This window comes from Centruroides sculpturatus, unplaced genomic scaffold (assembly GCF_000671375.1).
Source record: "Centruroides sculpturatus isolate CEXI.00-Female unplaced genomic scaffold, Cexi_2.0 scaffold517, whole genome shotgun sequence".
Lineage (NCBI taxonomy): Eukaryota > Metazoa > Arthropoda > Arachnida > Scorpiones > Buthidae > Centruroides > Centruroides sculpturatus.
Genome location: NW_019384811.1, coordinates 330,781 through 352,381, shown reverse-complemented (window position 1 = coordinate 352,381; position 21,601 = coordinate 330,781). Strand labels below are relative to the sequence as shown.

The 21,601-nt window shown below is 29.5% G+C and overlaps 1 protein-coding gene across 1 annotated transcript in view; it reads right to left on the bottom strand.

Annotated features, from left to right (window-relative positions):
- The window catches only part of LOC111629787 (disks large homolog 1-like), a 366,953-nt gene that overhangs the window by 27,953 nt on the left and 317,399 nt on the right, over window positions 1–21,601 (bottom strand). Inside the window, exons 11-12 of the mRNA XM_023373697.1 lie at window positions 14,134–14,337; window positions 10,898–11,075 (exon numbers count right to left, since the gene is read on the bottom strand). Of these exons, the coding sequence (XP_023229465.1) occupies window positions 10,898–11,075; window positions 14,134–14,337 (382 nt within the window). The remainder of the gene's footprint in view (window positions 1–10,897; window positions 11,076–14,133; window positions 14,338–21,601) is intronic.

Here is a 21,601-nt window from a genome sequence, read left to right as displayed (position 1 = left end):
TGATACACAGCACAGTGGCACACCAACAGAAGAAGAACTCACAACTTATTGGTCTTCTCTTTGGTCCAATGCTGTTACACACAATGCTGATGCAGGCTGGATCAAGGAGGAGAACAGAAACTTGCACAACATACCAACTATGCCCTGTGCTGAAATAAACGTACATGACATTCGCTACGCTGTTAACAGAACACACAACTGGAAGACACCTGGTGTAGACAATTTCTGGTACAAAAAGTTTACATCACTGCACCAGGAACTAGCTAAACATCTAACACACATCATCATCAACACACAAGACATGCCAAAATTTCTTACCCAGGGCATCACCTACATGAAACCTAAAAACAACAACACCACAGACCCCACACAATACAGAATAATTTAGTGTTTTCCCTACTACCTTTGATGTGTTGATTTTCGGTATTCATGGTCTTTGTGTGGGATCTGTACCCATTATCCAACATGTTAAACAACACGCAATATGGCTACAATATCAGACATGAAAAAACAACACAGTTTACGCTGTCACATCTAATGTACATGGACAACATAAAACTTTATGCATCCACACAAAAACAACTTCAGCAGCTCCTACAAATCACATGCTCATACACCAAGGACATACAAATGGAGTTTGGCTTAGACAAATGCAAGACACTTCACATCCTGGACAAAGGAATCCTGAAGAAAGAAGATTTTGCACTTGGAAATGTAGACATTATTGAATCCATGGAAGAGGGTGAGTTCTGCAAGTATTTAGGATTTATAACAGAACATACACAAATAAAGCAAAGACTAATTAAAGAATATCAAAGTAGGTTAAATGCTATCCTCAGAACACAGTTAAATGCAAAACACACAGTTAAAGCAATAAACCCATATGTCATCCCAGTACTCACATACTCTTTTGGAGTTATACATTGGACTCANCGAAAACTGAGAAGGGTGTTTTCGTTCGTACTAGAGTGTAAAGCGAAATCGAAATTCCTTAGGAAAGTAATTTTCATTGGCCGTGGATCGAGAGGCTCACTCAACTTATGAAAATTCACCGTGAAAAACGCCGAATTTATTGGGTACCCGACTTTTTCTTTCTTCTCATCTTTACATTTCAACTTCTCTCTTGTCTTAGATCTATTTTTCGTTTTTAGTAAGTAATAATTAGTCTTAAGATATAATTGTATATGCTATAAGTATAATAATCATTCAACGAAGGAAGAATTGTCGCGTTATATAATTGATTCGTTGAATTTTTGTTACTAAAATTAAGTAATAAGTTAAGGGATAGAGCTTGTAGCTGGCATCCGATCTATATTCCTGTATTTTGTTCGCGAATTAAAGACTCTCATATCGTAAAAGTTGTGTTTCTTTGTCCACGGTATTTGCGATCCTCACACTTTATTTTATTTAAAGAAAAAAAAATGGATAGTTTTTACAGTATAAAGACGGTACGTTAAATAAAAATACAAAAAGACTATTAATAATAAAACCCTCAAAAGTTTTCACGGGAGAGAGATGAGTTCCGTCAGGCCAACACCCAGCTTTAACTTTGCATGTTGCATAAGCACGCGTACAGTACATTATATATTCCAACATTAAATCCTGTCAAATTAGTTAATACAATAGTAGTTTTACAAGCCGAATTTCATTAATTACTTATTGATTATGTTTGCTTTAAAATAACGTTTGGAATTTCGATCTAGAAGTTTTTCTAATAAGTAAACAAAATTAATTTTTTATTTAAAAATACTAATGCTAGAGATCTAAAACTTATCGAGCTTGTAAGATTTATCCATCCGTCATATTCTCAATAAAATGATTTATTAAACTGAAATAATTGTCATTTCTTAATGTAAACTCATAGGCCACGTGATGACAGTCGCCAGAACATTGCGGCGATGACTCGTGTGTCGCTACTCTGATAATCTACGTACTCTAGATTTATCTTTGCTGCAGCGACCCCTTGCAGCAAATGTTTAGAAACGGTTCGCTACATTATAGCGCTTCATTTAGGAACGCTTTGATGTGTAGCGATCAAGCAGCCTAGGTGGCAGCCTACCGCTCTGGGGGACCCGGAATCGAATCCGCACGGGTCGAAAAATCCTCAGGAAATTTTCGGGGATGGTCCATCCGGATATACCCCGTTCCTCACCACTCGATCGCCCCATCTTTCTTTCTTATCTTATTAATATGGAGACTCTAGCCTGTTGGCTTTTTCTCCGAATCACTCCGCTTAGAAATTAGGCAAAGCGGTTGGTGCTGTGAACAAAACGCTCCAAGATTTCGATATGTTGGCGAGGAGGTAGGTCAGTATGAGGCCAGTATATCGGATTTAAGGTACGGTCGCCCCATTGTGAGCCTGGCCGAACTCATAATGGCTTGCTGAAAGAGTGCCCACAGGGCGGAAAGAGTTAAAATAAAATACCATGTACAGTACTGAAATTAGCGAATGTGATTGAGATCACGTTATGCAATATCATCGCGCCCCCTAGTGAATAAATAATAAATTCAAGGAATATAATTTTCAGTAATTAATAGATCATATATTATACTTTAACACTTGCTAGCATGTGACATTAATTAATTATTTTTATGGTTATTTTAAAACTTAAATGTTTTATTTTATTTTTAAATCGAAAATACAATTAACTTTTTTCATTCGAGTTTATAGATAAGATTATTTTAAGTTAGCTTATAATTTATTTAAATGATAGAAAAATTAAAATATTTTAATAATTGACAGCATATTTTAATTCGAAATTTTTTTTTTTTTTTTGCCAAAAAATACGCTATGGCAGACGAGTATTAGTTTGTAAATTGTCCACCAGGATCGAAAGCATCTCTATTGTCGCCTTAGGCTAAGTGGAAAAGGGAGAGTTTAGTTAACGTTGCAATTTCTTTTTTGTCTTTTAATATTACGTTCGAGGAAATTATTTCCTCTCAAAATGTTAATTAGGTGATATATAATGACGTCATTAAAGACTATATTGAAAAACTTCCTCAATCATGTCGATAAATTGGAATCTCAGAAAAAATTAGGACAAGATCCATTTGAAGAGGAATTTCAGGTAAAAGAATTTCTGGAATGCCATGACTTTTAAAGCTCTTATGTCATCTGACATACCCATAATATATTAAATACCTTGTGTTAAACATATATGCATTTGTTTCTTTCATTCAGTTTATTATCTAAATAGATATGATTTTGACATTTAGAGTTTTCATCACCTGTATATGAATGATAACATTATACGCTCGTCACTGACATATTTGAATGTTGTAGTAGAATTGAAAATAAAAATAAGCATCAAACATCATATAAAATCTAATATTGTAAGTTATTTAATAATCTAAAGTGTTTAGCTTTTAAATAACTTTGTTAAGAAAACTCAAAATGTGTTCAAAGTATTAAAATATCATGTTAAGTAAAATTATATTATTTTGGATAAATTGTTATTAACATGATCTTTTTACAAGTTAATTCTTTAAATTTTTTACACAAGTTAATATGGTGTGTGTGCACATGTGTGTATATGCGTGTGTGTGTACTGTACAGTNGTACACAGAACTTACCCAGGAAATAAGGCATCTGTGGAGGATGGATAGGGTGCTTATTGTACCTATTGTTCTCTCCTGTACAGGTGTGATACCACACACATTACACAAAAGCCTGGGAACATTACAATTGAATAGAAATACATCACACTACAAAAGGCCACTATATTGAATACATGCCATAATGTTAGGAAATTCCTGAATACAGACACTGACACACTTATTTAATTTTAGTTTTGTTTTGGTTGCTATGCCTTGACTCTGGTCCGGCATAGTACACAGCCACCGGTATCAACAGAGTATAACCCGTTAAACCCAACATAATAATAATATAAATAAAACAGGAATGAAAAAATACAATAAAATATTTTCATTTGGTGATCATTTTGTTTTTTGGATCTTATGAAGTTTAGGAGCTTTTGTTTTGGTATTTTGTTATTCTAGTCTACTTATTTTATAATTACACCTACATTGGACTGCAAACAAAGATAAAACATAAAAAATGTTTTTGTGTTTGAGATAGTACTTTATAAACCACATTCTGAAAAATGTCTTGCTTTCAATGGTAACTATGGAGGTGTCAGATATATGGTGATGCAGATTACACAATGGTTTATTCTGTTACAGCAATTATTTTGTAGGATATATGCCAGTGCAGGTTATTTACACAAAATTATGGTATATTTTTGAACTTTTTGGGGAATCTTGGATGATACAACCTGATTAATTAAAATTAAACCTTGTTAATTATAAATGGCAGTTTGAAGACCCACTGCAAAGTCTATTAATTTGTAAAAAAAATATGATTATTATTGATAATCTTCAAATTCACTACACATATGGAGTTATTGTAAATTATTTACAATATGATATAAATTTGTTCAAGGAACTTGAGAATATGTGCATTATAAAAAAAAGCAACAGAGGGATTACAGATTCCCCATGCCTATGCTACAAGATATCAATGTTCAAACCTTGCTCTCTTATATCAACAGAATGTCACTGTCTTAAAAGTTTAATCATTAAACTTTATTAAGTTAAAGAAAATAATGCAGAGCAAATTAATAAAAGTAAACATCTTTATGTTTATTATTATTAATTTGCTCTGCATTATTTTAAATTACAACATTTTCTTATGTCTTGTCTTTGATTATTTTTCATTCATATTTTTTTATGATTTACAGTTATTTAATTAATATATTGTTTGTATAGAGAGTTCTTATAAATTGAGTAATTGAGTACAAATGTGGAAAACATCATGGTGCTATCCACATCTTATGATTACTACTAATATTTAATCTAGCTCCGATAATTCCTTATTTAGTTATGAAACTGAATAATAAATCATTAGAAAAAATTTCAGCTGAAACTTTCTTTTTCTTTCTCTTTTTTTAAAATTGTATTCTTCTCATTTCAATCAAAAATATGGTTAATCTAAGTTTAATTTACAACTTTTTATTGCAGAACTCACAATATCCTGTTTTAATCGTTTAAAAAAATGCAAAAAATAAAACACAAAAATAATATACAACAGTAAACAAAAGATAAAATACTAATTATTCTAATCTGTCCAGATTTTCATCCTTGAAAGTATACAACAATTTAATTTATTTAATTTTATAAACAAATATACAATGAATGCAAATATTTAATGTAACTCTTTAATAAATATTCTATATTTATCAATGAGAATCAATTATTCTACTCAATGGATATTGAGATATATAACACAATAGATGATGGCTAAACATTGGATATATCATATTCACTCACTCAATTCAAAAGCCTAAACTCAAGCAAAAAATCCTTTATAAGTAATAGATATGTATATATCAATGGTGCAATTTTCTTTATATTCCTTTTAAAAATCAATTTTTCAAAAAAAATATTTCCTCAAAAAATCGATGAAACTTCATGGGTTAATTCTATAGAAATAACCACCGTTTATAAATATATCCAAATAACTATTGTTGTAATTTACTGTAATAACAAATGTAATAATTGAATTTACCAATATATAGAAATGTAAAATACCTGAAGAGGGGTGCAAGTGATACGAAAATATTGCACCCGAAATGCATAATAAATAAGTAAATAAAGAATACGAAGATAAGCTTTTGTCTCTGATTAAATGCGGTCCAGGCAAAAAAACGGTGGTTATTTTTGTAGAATTAAACCATGAAGTTTCATCAATTTTGAAATATTTTTTTTTGAAAAACTGATTTTTAAAAGGAAAAAAAAACCTTTATTTATGTGAATGTTTTTGTCCACATTCCATTGGTCATCATCAGGCTGTAGAATTGGAAAATGGAGCCATGATCTCCAATCAGCAAATGACAATGTGTTGGATTCAAATATTCAAACATCATGGCCCATTTTCAATTTACAGTCTGATGATATCCAATGAAATGTGGACAAAAACATTCACACAAATAAAGAATTTTTTGCTTGAGTTTAGGCTTTTGAATGTATAACAATACATTCAAACATGTATAACAATAGATATAATAGAATTAGTGGATCTACGACTGATGACCTATCATTTTTAAAATGATCACGCCAACAAATATTTTTGATCTGTAAAATGTTTTTTTAAATACAATTAAATCTTCTAATTCAAAAGACATAAAATTCTTCAGATTACATATTTGAGCCATTGATTTTGAAAGTGGAGCAAGTTCATTTTGTGAAAAAAANTTCAATAAAAATCAAACTTTTAATTTTACATACCATGTATAAATAAATAATTTCATATATTCCACCATAATGTAAATTATGGATAAATAAAGAGTTGATATGATATTTTCATTTTGTTCAAATTTTCTGTTAATATAATTTATTAGTTTGAAAACATTTTATTTTCAATGTTTTTCAGTATTTTACTTTAATTTAAAATAAAAATCATAAACTTGTTGTTTTAGTTCCTTTTATGTGTTTTATACAGTTATTTTAACAATTTGTAGAAAATATAATTTAATTGAACAGTTCTGTTAAATATATGTAAATAGATTATTCATTTGTATGCGGTTTATTTAAATTAATTTTATTGTTATTATTAAGATTACTATCTTTTGTTTTTTTTAAAGGGATTAAAATAAAAAATTTTGATGCATGTGAACATTATGTAAAGATTATATAAACAAAGTTAATTGCTTTTCTGGCTGTTATATATAACAGCCGGAAAAGTAAAAATTTTTGTTTTTAATCAATTCACAATAAATATCTTATAATATTAGTATAAATTTGTTACTAGTAATTTATATCGTCAACAATATTTATTGTGAGTTGATTTTGAAAGTGAGGCAAATTCACTCTAATGAAAAATATAAAGATATGATGGATTTATTATCCTTTGTACCACCCATTCATCATGAATACTTTAAAAATCTGCACCATCTGAACTAAGAAATATAATTATATGCATGCAACTTATTACTAAATATTTTTTCTTATTTTATCAACTTTTTCCTATAAAATTTATTTATTTTTTGTTTTATTATAACTATTCAAAAGAAGTATGGAATGCTGAAATAAAATAAATAAGTAAAATAAAATATTCAATTTTTCATTATTATAACTATATTCCATTCAAAGAAAATTATTGCTTTTGAAAGTGAGGCAAGTTTGGTGCATACCAAAACCATGGTTTTTTCACCTAACATGGATAACCATTATTGCATATTAAATTTACATGGAATAAGACCAGAAAAATATAGAATAAGCCTATTACTGCTTATGAATATTTTTAAACTCATTCAAATGCAAACCATTAAATATCTAGCAATAACATAACATGGAGTTGCCCCACTTTCAAAATCAACAGTTCATATATATTAGTATTTTTAACTAATATATATATTAGTACAGTATATATATATTAGTTAAAGTTTATTGATTATGAATACTGATTTATATATATAAAATTCTACTAAGTAAGTGGAGCTGAACTATAGCTTAGAATTTTTATGGTCAGCTCAGCTCATCTCAAGATATATTTTTAATCTTACGTTTATACAATCTATGGCCCACAACATTTTGCTTTTATTGCTTTTGCTTCTACCAGAGCTGTAACTAGGCAGGTGCAACAGGTGCACCTGCACAGGGTCCACTTGAAAGGGGGCTCAAAATGTTGTTCACAAGAAATTATATTTTTAAATTTAAAATTTTTCTGTCTTTCTACTGCATGGTTTGGCAATTACATTTTGCCTTACTTAGACCCTAGATGTCTACTCACCAGTGTTCCCAACTGTGGCAACTTTTAGAGAGACATAGTGATGTAGTGGCGACTGCAGACTAATCAGTCAAAGTAGCAAATTTTGAAATTTATTTTTATAGTTTTCAAATTTACAGATTTTTCTCTACTTTATAGTGCTCTCTGGCAACGATTAATATTATTACGATATACAAAAACTGTATTTCTAGATTTTTCTACAGTGTGCAGAGCTAGAAATCTGTAAAGGTAACATTTTGTAACAAAAATAAATCTGCCTGGGGATTTTTTTAAAATTGATAAGTTGAAAACATGGTAACTCCTGAATAAAATCTTAGTCCTGAGGTTGTAAATGGTGCAGAAATTCTGACATCATTTTTTTACTTTACAGTGGTACGCATATGTGGTGTATACCTCAGTGGCGGATTAAGCAGTAAGTGAACTATGTGGCCGCAAAGGGGCCCCCAAGGTCTTTAAAATGCTACTGAAAAAAGGGATTGCAAAAACAGAGAAGATAGAAATAGTCCAGAAAGACGCTTGAATATAGACATGGAAATAATAAATGATATAGCTTTATGGCTAACAATATTAACAGATGCTATTATTGATCATATTCTTAAAACAAACCAAAAAGTATTGGGAATATAGAGAATTTGAAATCAGTGTATAAAGACAGAGATTAAGTGACATTAACAACACAGTATTACAAAGGACATTCTTATGATTATTTTTGATCATGAGAAAGATTTATGATCATGAGAAAGAAATCAAATAAAATTATGGAAAAGAGAAATTGGCTGATATTTTCAGAAAGAAGCAAAAGTGTTTACTGCTACCCTTGCAAACTCTTTTTAATATCAAAGTCTAAATTAATAACTGGTTTATTGAGTAGCAACAAAGTAGCAACTTTTCAAAATATCTGTGGCAAAATCAGTGACTTTTATTTTAAAATGAAGCAACATTTATTTACGAATGTTTGGCAACATGCTGCTCACCAACACGAACATTTGAATAAATGGCAGGACTGACTGATATTTTCAACATGCCTATGTTAATTTGTCTAACTTAGGTCAGTGTAGTGATATTGGAACTCCTTGTCCTCCCTCAACTGTGATTTTGTTGGTCCAGATGCAATCTATTTGCATGCAGTTGTAAAGGTAACAAAAAAATGTAGACAAAGGGCCATAAAAAGGAAGGGAAAAAAGGTATTTGGGAAAGGAAGACAGAAGAGCAGGTAGATCAGGAGAGAGAGGAAGCAGTAGTGAAGTGGTGGAGTCCAAAAGCAAGATTAAAGATTAAAGTTTTTTTGTGTTACAATGTTTGGTTGTTCAAGTTCTGTGTGACGAATTGGCGGAGCAGAATTTGTAATTCAAATTGGGTTCTCTACAGTTAGATTACAGTGTGAATACAACAACGTAGTCACTATACTTGTGTTTTCGCATATATGTGTTTGTGAAAACAGTTAAGAATGCAAATAATATTAAGATTATTTGACTGCAATATTTTGATGATTTCATTAACAGACATGTGACGAACGTGCTTGGTTACCCTGTCAAGTTTGTTATGTTGGGTTTTTGTTATTTCTGTAGGTAATTTTGTACTTTTGTATTTTTATAGTGAAATGATTTGCAATGTTAAGTTTTTATGTATATGTAGACTACTTTGTTTAGTACTTTTTAATAGGGCTGTGGAGTTGGAGTCGTGGAGTTTTGGTGTTTTAGTCGGAGTCATCAAAAAATCTGCCGACTTTGANTCCGAGAGCCTGCCTTCGGCATGGAAATATTTGGTTAAGAAATATACTACAAGCTCCGACCAGAATTAATACATTGAAGATTTATGTTATTTTTGTTTTAGTGTTTTATTTTAATTTTTAAATATTCTTCCGTTATTTTCTCTTGTAAAAAATTTTTGATTTAAATTTTTATGTTCTATTCATGGAACATTTACGTTCCGTTGTATTTTTCAACCTGAAGATGGCCTATTAATTAGGCTGAAAACGTTTGTTGTTTAAAAATTATATTTCTCGGCAAAAAAGGTGTTTTGTTTATCTTTAGTTAGTTGCTGAGCGCTTTTGATATTGAAGCATGAAAATAAACAAGTAAATAAATAAATAAAATATTCAATTTTTTGTTATTATAACTATATTCCATTCAAAGAAAATCAATGTTTTCAATAAATCATTGCTTTTGAAAGTGAGGCAAGTCCATTGGCATATACCAAAACCATGATTTTTTCATCTAACATGGATAACCATTATTGCATATTAAATTTACATGAAATAAGACCAAAAAAATATAAAATAGGTCTATTACTGCTTACAAATATTTTTAAACTCATTCAAATGCAAACCATTAAATATCTAGCAATAACATAAAATGGACTTGCCCCACTTTCAAAATCAGCGGCTCATTTATCGACATCTATGGGTAAATTTGAATACGTAACCAGAAGTTGACTACTAAAAGTAGTTGGAAACATTAAAGGCTTGATCTTAATTTGAAGGCAATTTTATAATTTACATTATTCAATATGTAAAAGAAACTGAAAATTTAAGGAAATAAAAAGATTGAGACTTATAACTGAAATTAAGTATAAATTATATATAGTAGAGCGTCATTTATCCGAAAGAATTCCAGTTGGCAAATTTAAATTTTTCAATATATTTATTTTGTACAAACAAAATAAAGAAATAATTTTTAATGATACAATAGCCACGATTATTATTTTAAAAAGTTTACATTAGGCTTAACATCGATGAAAATTCAACGCAAGGTGACATGCAATGGGAAAAATGTCAACATGGGATAGGTTAATATATTTTTTCGTACATAATCGGTTATCTGAAAAATAAGTTATCCAAACAACCTCAGTCCCCAATTGATTCGGATAAACGACGCTCTACTGTATTTTCAAATTCAAATTATAATAGCACAAGTTTATTATGATTTGTAAATATCTTGTAATATGCTTCTGATGAAATCTAAATTTATTGATTTTGTCAGAAGCATATTACAAAATGTTTACAGAGCAATTTAAAAAAAAATACAGCCACAGAAATACATAATTCACAAATTTCAGCACAAATGTGAATATATATGTAAAATAATAACTTACAAGGTGGTGTCACCATACGAGTTGGTTCAGATGCTGGTGGTTGGACGGGTGGTGGTGGCGGTGGAGGAAGAGAATGATTCATATACACAGGGGGTGGTCGAATCTTTGCCACAGTCAACACCACTTTGTCCATAGTAGCTTTTAAAGTAGCTACAGCTTCTTCATGGGTCACATTTTCTAAATTTCTGTCACCAACCTATTTACACAGAAATAATTATATTATATGTAGTAAATGTATATTAATTAAAACAAAGTCTTATTTGTATGTTTAATTGATATATCTTAAATTAATTTAATTCCATTTTATACAAGTTTGGTAATAAATAAGTGGCTCACTTGCCAAATTGATTAACTTCACAAAAGAAAAAGTAGAGAAATATAAACTTTAAATTTAAATAAACATTGTAGAATGTTTTTTGATATGTCGTTACGTTAAAGCTATGTTTTAATGTAATGACACATAACATAAAAATTGAAAACATTATACCATTATAAAAAATTAAAACAACCATTAAAACATAAAATTAGTTACATGAAAAATATAAAAAATAATGACAATTATTTCAAAAATTTATGAATGGAGTTAAATGATTTTTCCTGTGAATAGCTCAAATATTTCATTTGTCTGAAGCAATTATTATTATTATACATAAAATTGTACTTAATCCTATTTCATACACACATTGAAATTTTCTTATCATATGAATTCAGAAAGATACATAGTGAAACTGTTTCTAATATCAGATTTTTACAACTCCCTGAATCAATGATGTTAATATGTTTTTAATGAAATAGTATTCCAAATTTAGATTTCTACCTTATAAATTGAATCCTCTATCTATACTAATATTATAAAGAGGTAATGTTTGTAAGTTTGTATGTAGCGGGTAATCTCCAAAACTACTCATCCAATTTCAAAAATTCTTTCACCAATATTTAGAATGGAACTTCAGGGTGGACATAGGCTGTATATTATTCCATTAAACATTCATATAAATTAAAAGAGATCATCTAGGGTTAAGGCTTTTATGTCCAACAGATGGCACTACGAGTACAATGACCTAAGTTTGCTTTTCTGTGAAGATGAACTAAAGCAGAAAATCTTTTATCTATCTATATAAATAAAAATGTAATGTTTGTTTGTTCCTACCGATTCCTTTGAAATTTTCACACGACACTGCATTCGAATACACACGTGTTTTTATATAATATACACTAAAAAGGGATTTTTCGATATTCCCCCCCAAGGGATAGGGACAGGATTAAGGCTTCCCGTGAAGAACTTGGCTTCTATTATACTATTTTAGATGCAGTTTTTTTGCATTTTTGATTGCGTTTTAATAGGGTACATCAAAAGAATGTACACTAAGAAGGGATTTTTTGAAAAATTCCCCCCACGGGGGAAGTGTTATACATTTATAATAGATACATTTTGAGCCACAACAACGTGTGGCGGGGTCTGCTATACATTATAACTAGATCTATTGGTCTTCCATCTAGTTAGCTGATAAACTATAAATTAAATGGCATCCTACATTACTTACTGATGCTATGGTTTTTATAACAATGAATTACTGTATTATGCTCATTAAAAAGCAAATAATTAAAATCTATTGATTTTAATTATTTGCTTTTTAATGAACATAATACAGTAATTATTAACTATTTAAACATTTTTTAAAGCTATGTTTTATTCTAAATTTTTTTGTTAACAGAATACTGAAGCACAAACTGCAGTAGTACTGAAATTTAATTATATTTTAACAAATAGATGAAAATTTATTATTGTATTTATTTAAATTCATTTTTAACTGCCCAGAATAGAGATGTGTCTTACAATTGATGGTATCTCACATCTACAGTTCAAAACAACTATAAACAGTTATCATAAGTAGACTACACAATCCGTTATGCACCGATAATAAGACATTTTTCACAACACTGATTAATAGTCACATCAGTTCAAATGAACTTTGCTATTAACAAATATTTAATTTAAACAGCTTTTAATGTTTTGAATGTCTTCAAGACAATATTATGATTGATGCAGTATTAAAAAAATTATATCAGAAGAACATAGAAATACAGTTGACCCCCTACGCAGTAGATACGTTCCACTTCATAAGAATTTCACATTGTAGGAATCCTTAAATACATGAGCCAATCACAGCCCAGCACGTGTGCAGTTTACAGACTACGGCTGTTTGAAAGGTTTTCTTCCATAAAATTAATCGATTCTAGATTAATTCGACTCAACATTTCCAAAATACATATAATTTTTTGGGAATAATCTGTATAAACTATGCTATAAACAAAAAATTGTAGGATTACTTACAGAGTGTGCATCGTTTGACCACGCCATTGCTTAAGCTTGTTTTCGTCATGGAGTGGCGCACCAAACAGCAGGCACGTTTTCTGATAAGTTATTTTTCTGCGAAAAATTCGTTGAACTTTGGAGACATCATTAATAGAAATAATTTTTATGGCCGTTGAATAAGAAATGTTTTTTCACAAGAAATGTATAAAATTACAGTACTGTATTAGACTTACAGTACCTAATTTATATACTGTACAGATTATAGTAAACTCAACTTACCCACCTAAACTCTCTGTAGCATGTAAGTAGTTTAACTGCTCCTCCACTATTGGTCCAGATTCGACCAATCCTGTCGTGACACGAGTCAGCGACAACGTTTTACCGCATTTTTTCACCGCAATATACAAATTCGCATTATATGAACCCGCGTTATAGGGGGCTGTCGACTGTAGAGTGCTGAATATTACTATTTCTTGGTATAATATATATATATAAAATTCTACTCAAAATCATGATCTTAGAATTAAAGAAATACTACATTTTTTATTAACATGTGTTACATTATATAACTTCTTAATAATCTTTAATAAAGACTAATAAAATCATGACAGTATCAAAGATGGAAAGTATTGAATTAAACACTTTTACTAATCAGTAATTATTTTCATAAGTAGACTTACAGTACCTAATTTATCTATCTAAGTATCTACCGCATTATAGAGGGTTGACTGTATTTCTATGTTCTTCTGATATAATTTTTTTAATACTGCATCAATCATAATACTGAATTAAACACTTTTACTAATCAGTAATTATTTTCATAAGTATTCATCCAAATAAATTCACTCAAATTGAAACTATTTCAATTTATTGTATTTATTATTGAATAATAAGTCTGAACAATTATTGCTTTAAAAATAAAATGAATGAAACTTACTGCAAGTAGCTTGTCACCAACTTGTAGACTTCCATCTAAATGAGCTGCTCCACCTTCCATAATTTTAGTAACATATATTCCATTATCACCAGAGACATGTTGATTACCAATTCCACCAGCAATACTGAAACCTAATCCTTTATTTCCTTTAATGAGTTCAATTTCTACAATATGACTATGATGAAGTCGTCTTCTTTTTACTAACTAAATGAAATATTAAATAGTTTTATATTAATTTTACTGTTCATAATTACTATTAATAAATTTTATAGTTTAAGCAAGACTAAATATATTGTAATTTCATAAATTTTATTTAAAATGAATGCTGCAAAAGTTGAATGAGTTATCTTCTAAATTGCTCTTGCTTATCTTAAGATCTGCTGAAACAGTAATCATGTTTGCAAAATATTTGCAAAAGTATTCAAAATATAAGTAGCTATAAAGGGGGGAAAAGATAGTCATACATCAAAGTTTGTTCATTATATTTAAATCATATTATTTTATGCAATAATAAACATTTCATATATATTACGGATCAGTGGCATGCCGTGACATTTGATGATAGGGAAGCTGTGTTTCTGTAAGAAGCCAACTTTCAGGGGCAATCAGTTAATTGCGTCAGTGATGGTCTAGGATCCATTCATATTCATTTGTTTGATAAGCCAGTAAAAATCGTACACTTCTCTAAATGTATTTTTAATAGATTATTTATCTGACGTACTTAATAAATAAACAAGTTCAATATAATTACCTCTGTTATTAGATTCAATAGAATCTCTATGACCTCTAAATGCCAATTCTTACTTTGATAAAAAACATATAACATCTATTAATTTAGATATAATATATCTATTAGCCGTAACTATCTCGTTATAATTTTCAATATTTATTTTATATTATTTACTAATGTTAAATTCTATTCTGCTTTGATTTCCAAATTGCTTCAATTTTACGAAAGAATTGACGATTTTTCGTGTCTTTTGCCAGCTTTACTCAAATTATTTAAATTGTCAAAGCCATTCTTATTCCATACACTAATTTCATTTGAAAATAGTAGGCAAGCCAATAAAACAATTTTTGCATTTTTATGCATTTACAGAGCCATTTTATGTCTTCATAAATTTTATTGTAAAAATTTCGAACAAATTTTTTTGTTGAAGTGTTTATATTTAACTTAGGCATTGGCATTGGCATTGGCCTTTCTCTTTTAATAATGTTTTCTTTTTCATTATATGATCTTGAGCCAAAACTTTTAAATAAATTTTCAATATCGCAATTACATTTTGAATCACTTGCTAGCCATGATATAAGGGCTAAAATTAAAAATAAAATTATAAAAACTTGCTTGGTGAAATAAAATGTGTGGTGGATACGCATACCTGGTACAAAATATTCTTCAATTGCAGGGCTTAAAGTGACTCACTTTTTTCACTTTTTTCATAGCTCCTCTCTTTTTTAGCTTTTTCTGAGGCAAACTTGCTTTTTTAGCTTTTTTCACTTCCCATGTGGAATTTATTTATTTATTTTTGTAAATGCATTCAGGAACAAAATAGCGACCAGCACACCCCCATACTGCAATCCTCCAACATTAAAGCTGCAAGAAACATATAAATAAATGCAACGAAGCCTTTGGTCCCAAGCAATTAAGACTGATGACTGCCCTTCTGATGTCTCAATGTCAAAGTATTAGTGCTGAAAGTGTTGCTAGTGTGAGCAATGTTGTAGATTCAGGTGCCAGTTCAAAACACCAGTCATTGCAACAACCAGTGCTTCAACTTTGTAATGCAAAAGATGGTGCTTACATTGCAGAGCTTATATGGACTATGAAAATGACAGCCAGCAATTATTCATTTGCATCATGTCATGATATAAAGGAAACAATCAATGCCAAGTGTGCAGACAATCTTCCAAAAGAATTCTCATTGTCACATCAAAAACTGAGATACTTAATCACTGAAGCTTTGGTGGCCCCATATTTCTTTGATCAAATGGTAGATGATGCACAATGGTCATATTATAGCATTTCTTATGAGACATGCAATGTAGAAGACAGAAAATAACTGCAAATATTGATTAGATACTGGTCAGAGGAACAACAGGAAATTGTCTGCAGGCATCTCCAAACCTCATTTATTGGGCATGCAGATGCTGAAACAATTAAATCAAAAATAATACTGGCAATTGAAGATGCATATCTACCTTTTGATAAATTACTGATGATTGGATGCAATGGACCAAATGTAAACAAAAAAGTATTGCATCTCATAAATGAGGAAAATTCTGACAACTTGCAAAAAAGACCTCATCAACATAGGATCTTGCAGCATTCATACAATCCACAATGCCTTTTTGAAAGGCCTGAAAGAGTTGGACAGAGACGGTGGTGATCTCATCATAGCAACACACAGCTGGGTTGCCCTCTAGGTGGGATGAATATACAGAAATTCAAGAGAAACTTAATTTGCCATGCAACAAATTTATGAAGTATTCATCAACTAGATGACTGAAGTTTGGTCCTGCAGCAAAACGACTGATCGAACAATGGGAAGGACTTATATTATACTTCCTAAAGCACATTCCTCAAGAATTCCAGCTTAATGAATAGTGTTTCATATAAGATAATCTCAAAGTCATTGAAGTGTTCTACCATCAAAACTAAACTCTATTTGGGAATATCTACTACTCACAGTTTACTGGGCATTTTTAGTGCAATGATCCTTTAATACATAAAGTTTATGGTGAATTGCTTACTCTGGTGTGAAGAAAATTCAGTGTGATGAAGAGGAGAAAACAAGAGAAGTGCAGAAACTGCAGCATGACTTAAACAAAAGAAATTTTTTTAACAAGAAATCAAAAAATGTACCTTGAAATAAATGGCATTTGAAATTTGACATGTTATATGGAGACACATTCTGGTGTTATTTACTCTTTGATTTCCTTTGCTGTATAGCTGTAGGAATTCCATACTGGGCACATGAAAACTTAATGCAGGCCCGTTTTGGCTTAATGCAGTCTTACTGGTCACTTTTCTGGAGTATAAACTCAGCCTAACTATTTTCATATTTAATTTTTTTCAGTTCAATTAAAAATCAATCTAATATCATATGCAATGTTATTGAACAGAATGTGTGTGTATTTGTGTGTTTTTTTAATAATGCCTCTTTTAGTTCACTTTAACACTATTAGCTTTTTTTTCAGTGTGAACTCTCTTTTTTCACTTTTCTTCACTGCCATGACTGCTTTAAGCCCTGCAAATGTATGAATATACTTTTAAAGAAAATTATAATTAAATACAGCTTTGTAAAGAAACGTACTTAAAAATAACATAAAATCTTCTTTACTTTTTATATCTTAAAACAATCCACTTAGTCAAATAGTTCCTTACCAGTGGCTAATGGATGGAATCAGAGACATAGGTGCGGTGCGTGCATGCACATGGACTGCCAAATCCTGAGGGTGCTGATACTGGTTAATGTCAAATGCCTCTTTTGTTGCATCACTAATATACCTCAAAAGATGCGACAGGGTTGTTATAAATTTTAAACGTTTCTCACCATAGCTGTAAAAATCTAAATGTTTTAAGCTTAATAGATTGTCTGTTATTTGTTTTCTAATTCGTTTTAGGACCAGGGTCCATAAAAATTTCCAAAATTTACAACTTTTCGGTCACTCTCATTGAAATGGAAAATTTCTGTTTTTATTACATCTATTATTATGAAGAAATCAGTCCCCACTGTATTCGGCTAGAGATTGGTTTGGTTAAGCTTTTAAGTAAAATTCTGGCTTTTTCGGCAGGGTTTTATTTATGTTCCTAATTCCCTAATCTCTTAATTATTTAGTAGAAATAAGTTGAAACTGGTTACTTTGTACTTGAATATTTGTGCTCTTGGGAAAAAGTGGAAAGACAAATTTTTATGACAATGGATACATAAATCGTAAATTTAAGGAAAAATTCTAGAGCTTTTTTTGTATCTTGTGCATCTCATTCATTACATTTAGTTGTAAATGATGCTGCCAAAGTAACAGTTAATTTTTTAACATTGTACAAGAATTGTACACGTTTTTTCCTGCATCCCCTTATAGATGGGACATACTAAATCATAATATCACTAGTTTAGCATTGAAATCTGTAAGTAATACAAGTGGGAGAGCAGAATAAAAGCAGAATATATCAAATATTTCAAATATATATCAAAATATATCAAATATTTTAATGGATTTTTTTAAAACTCTTGTCAACTATACAGAACTATCATAAAAACATATCAGTAAATTCCTATTAATTGGATTAAGTTATAAATCTACTAGCGATTCACATAATGGAGCAAGGGTGGCAAATATCAAGCAGGCAGGCATCTAACAGCCCTGGATAGAATCACTGAAAGCATTATATGATATTTCAGTGTGTAGCTTCCACCAGCTAAACCATGTGAGGTTGGTGCTCTGTAAAGTGCATGCATGAATGCCTATAATCTGTCTGCTTTACACTGTTCAAATATTTTCGCCACGGAAGCTGATCCAGTTTTGACAATACAGTGCTTCCATTCTGCCACTAGTATTCAAATATACAATAGCAATCTTATTGTTTTTTTTTCACATGTAGTATAGAAATTTGTAATAAGATAGGTTCAAATATAAATACATATTGTGTGATTATTTTCATATTTTAGAAAATACAAGGAAAGCAGCACTTCCACTGCTTCCAAGGACGGCACGCCACTGTTACAGATATCATTATGAGATCAGCTTATTTCCAACAACCAGATTTTAACTTTATAAATAAAGATTTAAATCCATCTTTCTGTTTTTTTCACTGAAAATCTCAATATTATTAAATCATTAAGTAATAAAATTTAATTTTTAAAAATTATTTGAATAATTTATTTCTATAGAATATTGATAAGAATAAAATTTTATCAACAGTTCCAATAGTGTTGAAAACTTTTCTACCTTTAATTTTTCATGCATTTCTGTTTGAAATATTAAACTAAGTTAATGATATGAATTATTTTAAATAACAATATATTATATTATAAGCTTATATTCTATATAGTGAAAAATTATAAAACCTTTAACACTCAAAATTATATACTGTATATGACAATTTGAATAGAACAACTGGTTACAGTTGTTCTATAATGTCAAATGTAGATGATCTTAAGATGAGATGGTAAAATCATGAAAAGTGCTTAATCAAATTAAATATTTTGCCTCCTTTGACAGTTTTTCCTTTTTTCCTTTTTAATATATGTTCATTCTACACTAAAAAATTGTCTTTTGATTATTATGCCTTTCACGAAGAATATTCAAAGTATCCGTTTGTTTAAGTGACTTATAAGTGAAGGAGAACTATCTTTCAAGATCACTTTCACACTGAAGTATCTACATAATTGAAATGGTAATTTATTTTAAATTGATTTACAGAAATTTAAAATGATGAGACACTATGAAAATTACTAATGCAAATTATCATTTGTCATTATTCTTTATATGAAATAATTTGATTTTCCATAGAATTATGAATTTCTCTAATTTATCTAATTTTCTGATGACTAAGCCTAATCAAATGCTATTTTTTATCTGATAATGTTAATATGAACAAATTTTTTCTACATAAATTCTTTTCAGTGATCAATTTTATAAAGATGATTAATTTCAGTATAAATAAGTAATTTTCTAAAATCATCATTTGGTTGCTGAGACACATTTATAAAACATTAGCTTTTAAATATTTGAATATAAATGTAACATCTATTTCCAATAATTTAAACATAAAAGTGACATGAAACAAAATAAGATAAAAAATAAAATTGGAATTGCAAATTTAAATACAAAAATATATTGTAGTAAATGAACAGACTCAATAACAATCACAAAGTTTACTTTTAATAAGAACATGAAGAATATTATGAAAGAAATGGCAGACCATAAAGACTAAAATAATTTCCAAAAGGATGCCAAATATTTATAGTATATTGAGGAACAACAAACAAGTTAAAGAAAGAGGAGAAAGCAGGTGGTACCATATGCCTTAGGAAAACATGTAATTAGAAATAAAAAGAATTATATTGGAGTTACCAAAAAAGAAAAAAAAACCTGGGAGTTCGACTTAAAGAGCATCAATAAAGTGTAAAAAAGGGCTTTTGCAATATAGTACTATTAAAGATGTCACAAACTGAAGAAGGTTCCCTGGTAAAATGAGATGAAGCAGATAGTTAAGGCTTTACATTCCCCAACTTAGTGCTAAATGCTGAAAAAATCGAAATATATAAGAGCAGGTTGAAGGATAAATATATTAATGCAAGAGATTAGGACAGTTTACCATCAGAATGAAAGTTCACTGTAAAAAATAAGCTTCTTTATAGAAACTTCCAGTTATGTTATTTACTATGATATATTTTTGTATTTAAATTTGCAATTCCATTTTTTTTTATCATATTTTATTTGGCTTTTATGTTAGAATTTTTAAATATACACATCAATCGAAACCCGCTATCTTAAGCAAATACACCTACAACTGTCGTAAATGATCGGGCTAAATTTTGGATATATGATTATAGATTAGATTTGATATAGATTTGGCCTAATGCCTCACTCTAGTGCCAAATTCATTTCTAATCTATAATCATATATCCAAAATTTAGCCCAATCATTTACAGCAGTCGTAGGTGTATTTGCTTAGAATTTTCAACTTTCACATTACTTTAATGTTGGAATTATTAAAAACAGATGTTACATTTAAATTCAAATATTTAAAAGTTGATGTTCTAATATTCTATATTTATTGTATTCTATTTTAGAACAGTTTGTAACTGATGTTACAAAAATATGTCACCTGAGGATAGCCTATATATTAGGCTGAAAACATTAGTACATAACAAATAAATCTCTTAGCAACCAAAGGTATTTAGTAATGATTCTTTCTGCTAAGTGTGGTTTTGACTATTTTATTTTAAGCATACATATAACTTATAAAAAAATATCAATAATGAAAATTTATTATTTGGAAAGATTACTGAATTATGAGATAGATTACCATGTTCAAACAAAATATATGCTTAAATAACTGTACCTTCTTATTCCAAAATTTGAACTGAAATGTTATGTATGAAATGAATTGAATTGTCAGTCAAAATCCATTAACAGTTTGCAGTGAATATAGAAAGGATATCCTATTTCAACAGGTTGAATAATGCCATTGCATATTTTCTTAATGAAAATATGCAATATCTATTTTCAGAAATTATTCAATTCAGTTATGAAAATCAACATTGCATATATTGAAGAATTTATTCAAATAGACTGATGTTTAACTTTGTGATATATTTATGTCACTGCAATTTATTATATGGCAGTATATAGCTTATCATGACAGAGATATATATAGTATCATGTATCTGTGTAAGACAAATGTCATAAGCTTTGCTGTACACATTATCAAAAATTACAGTGACATAAATATATTACA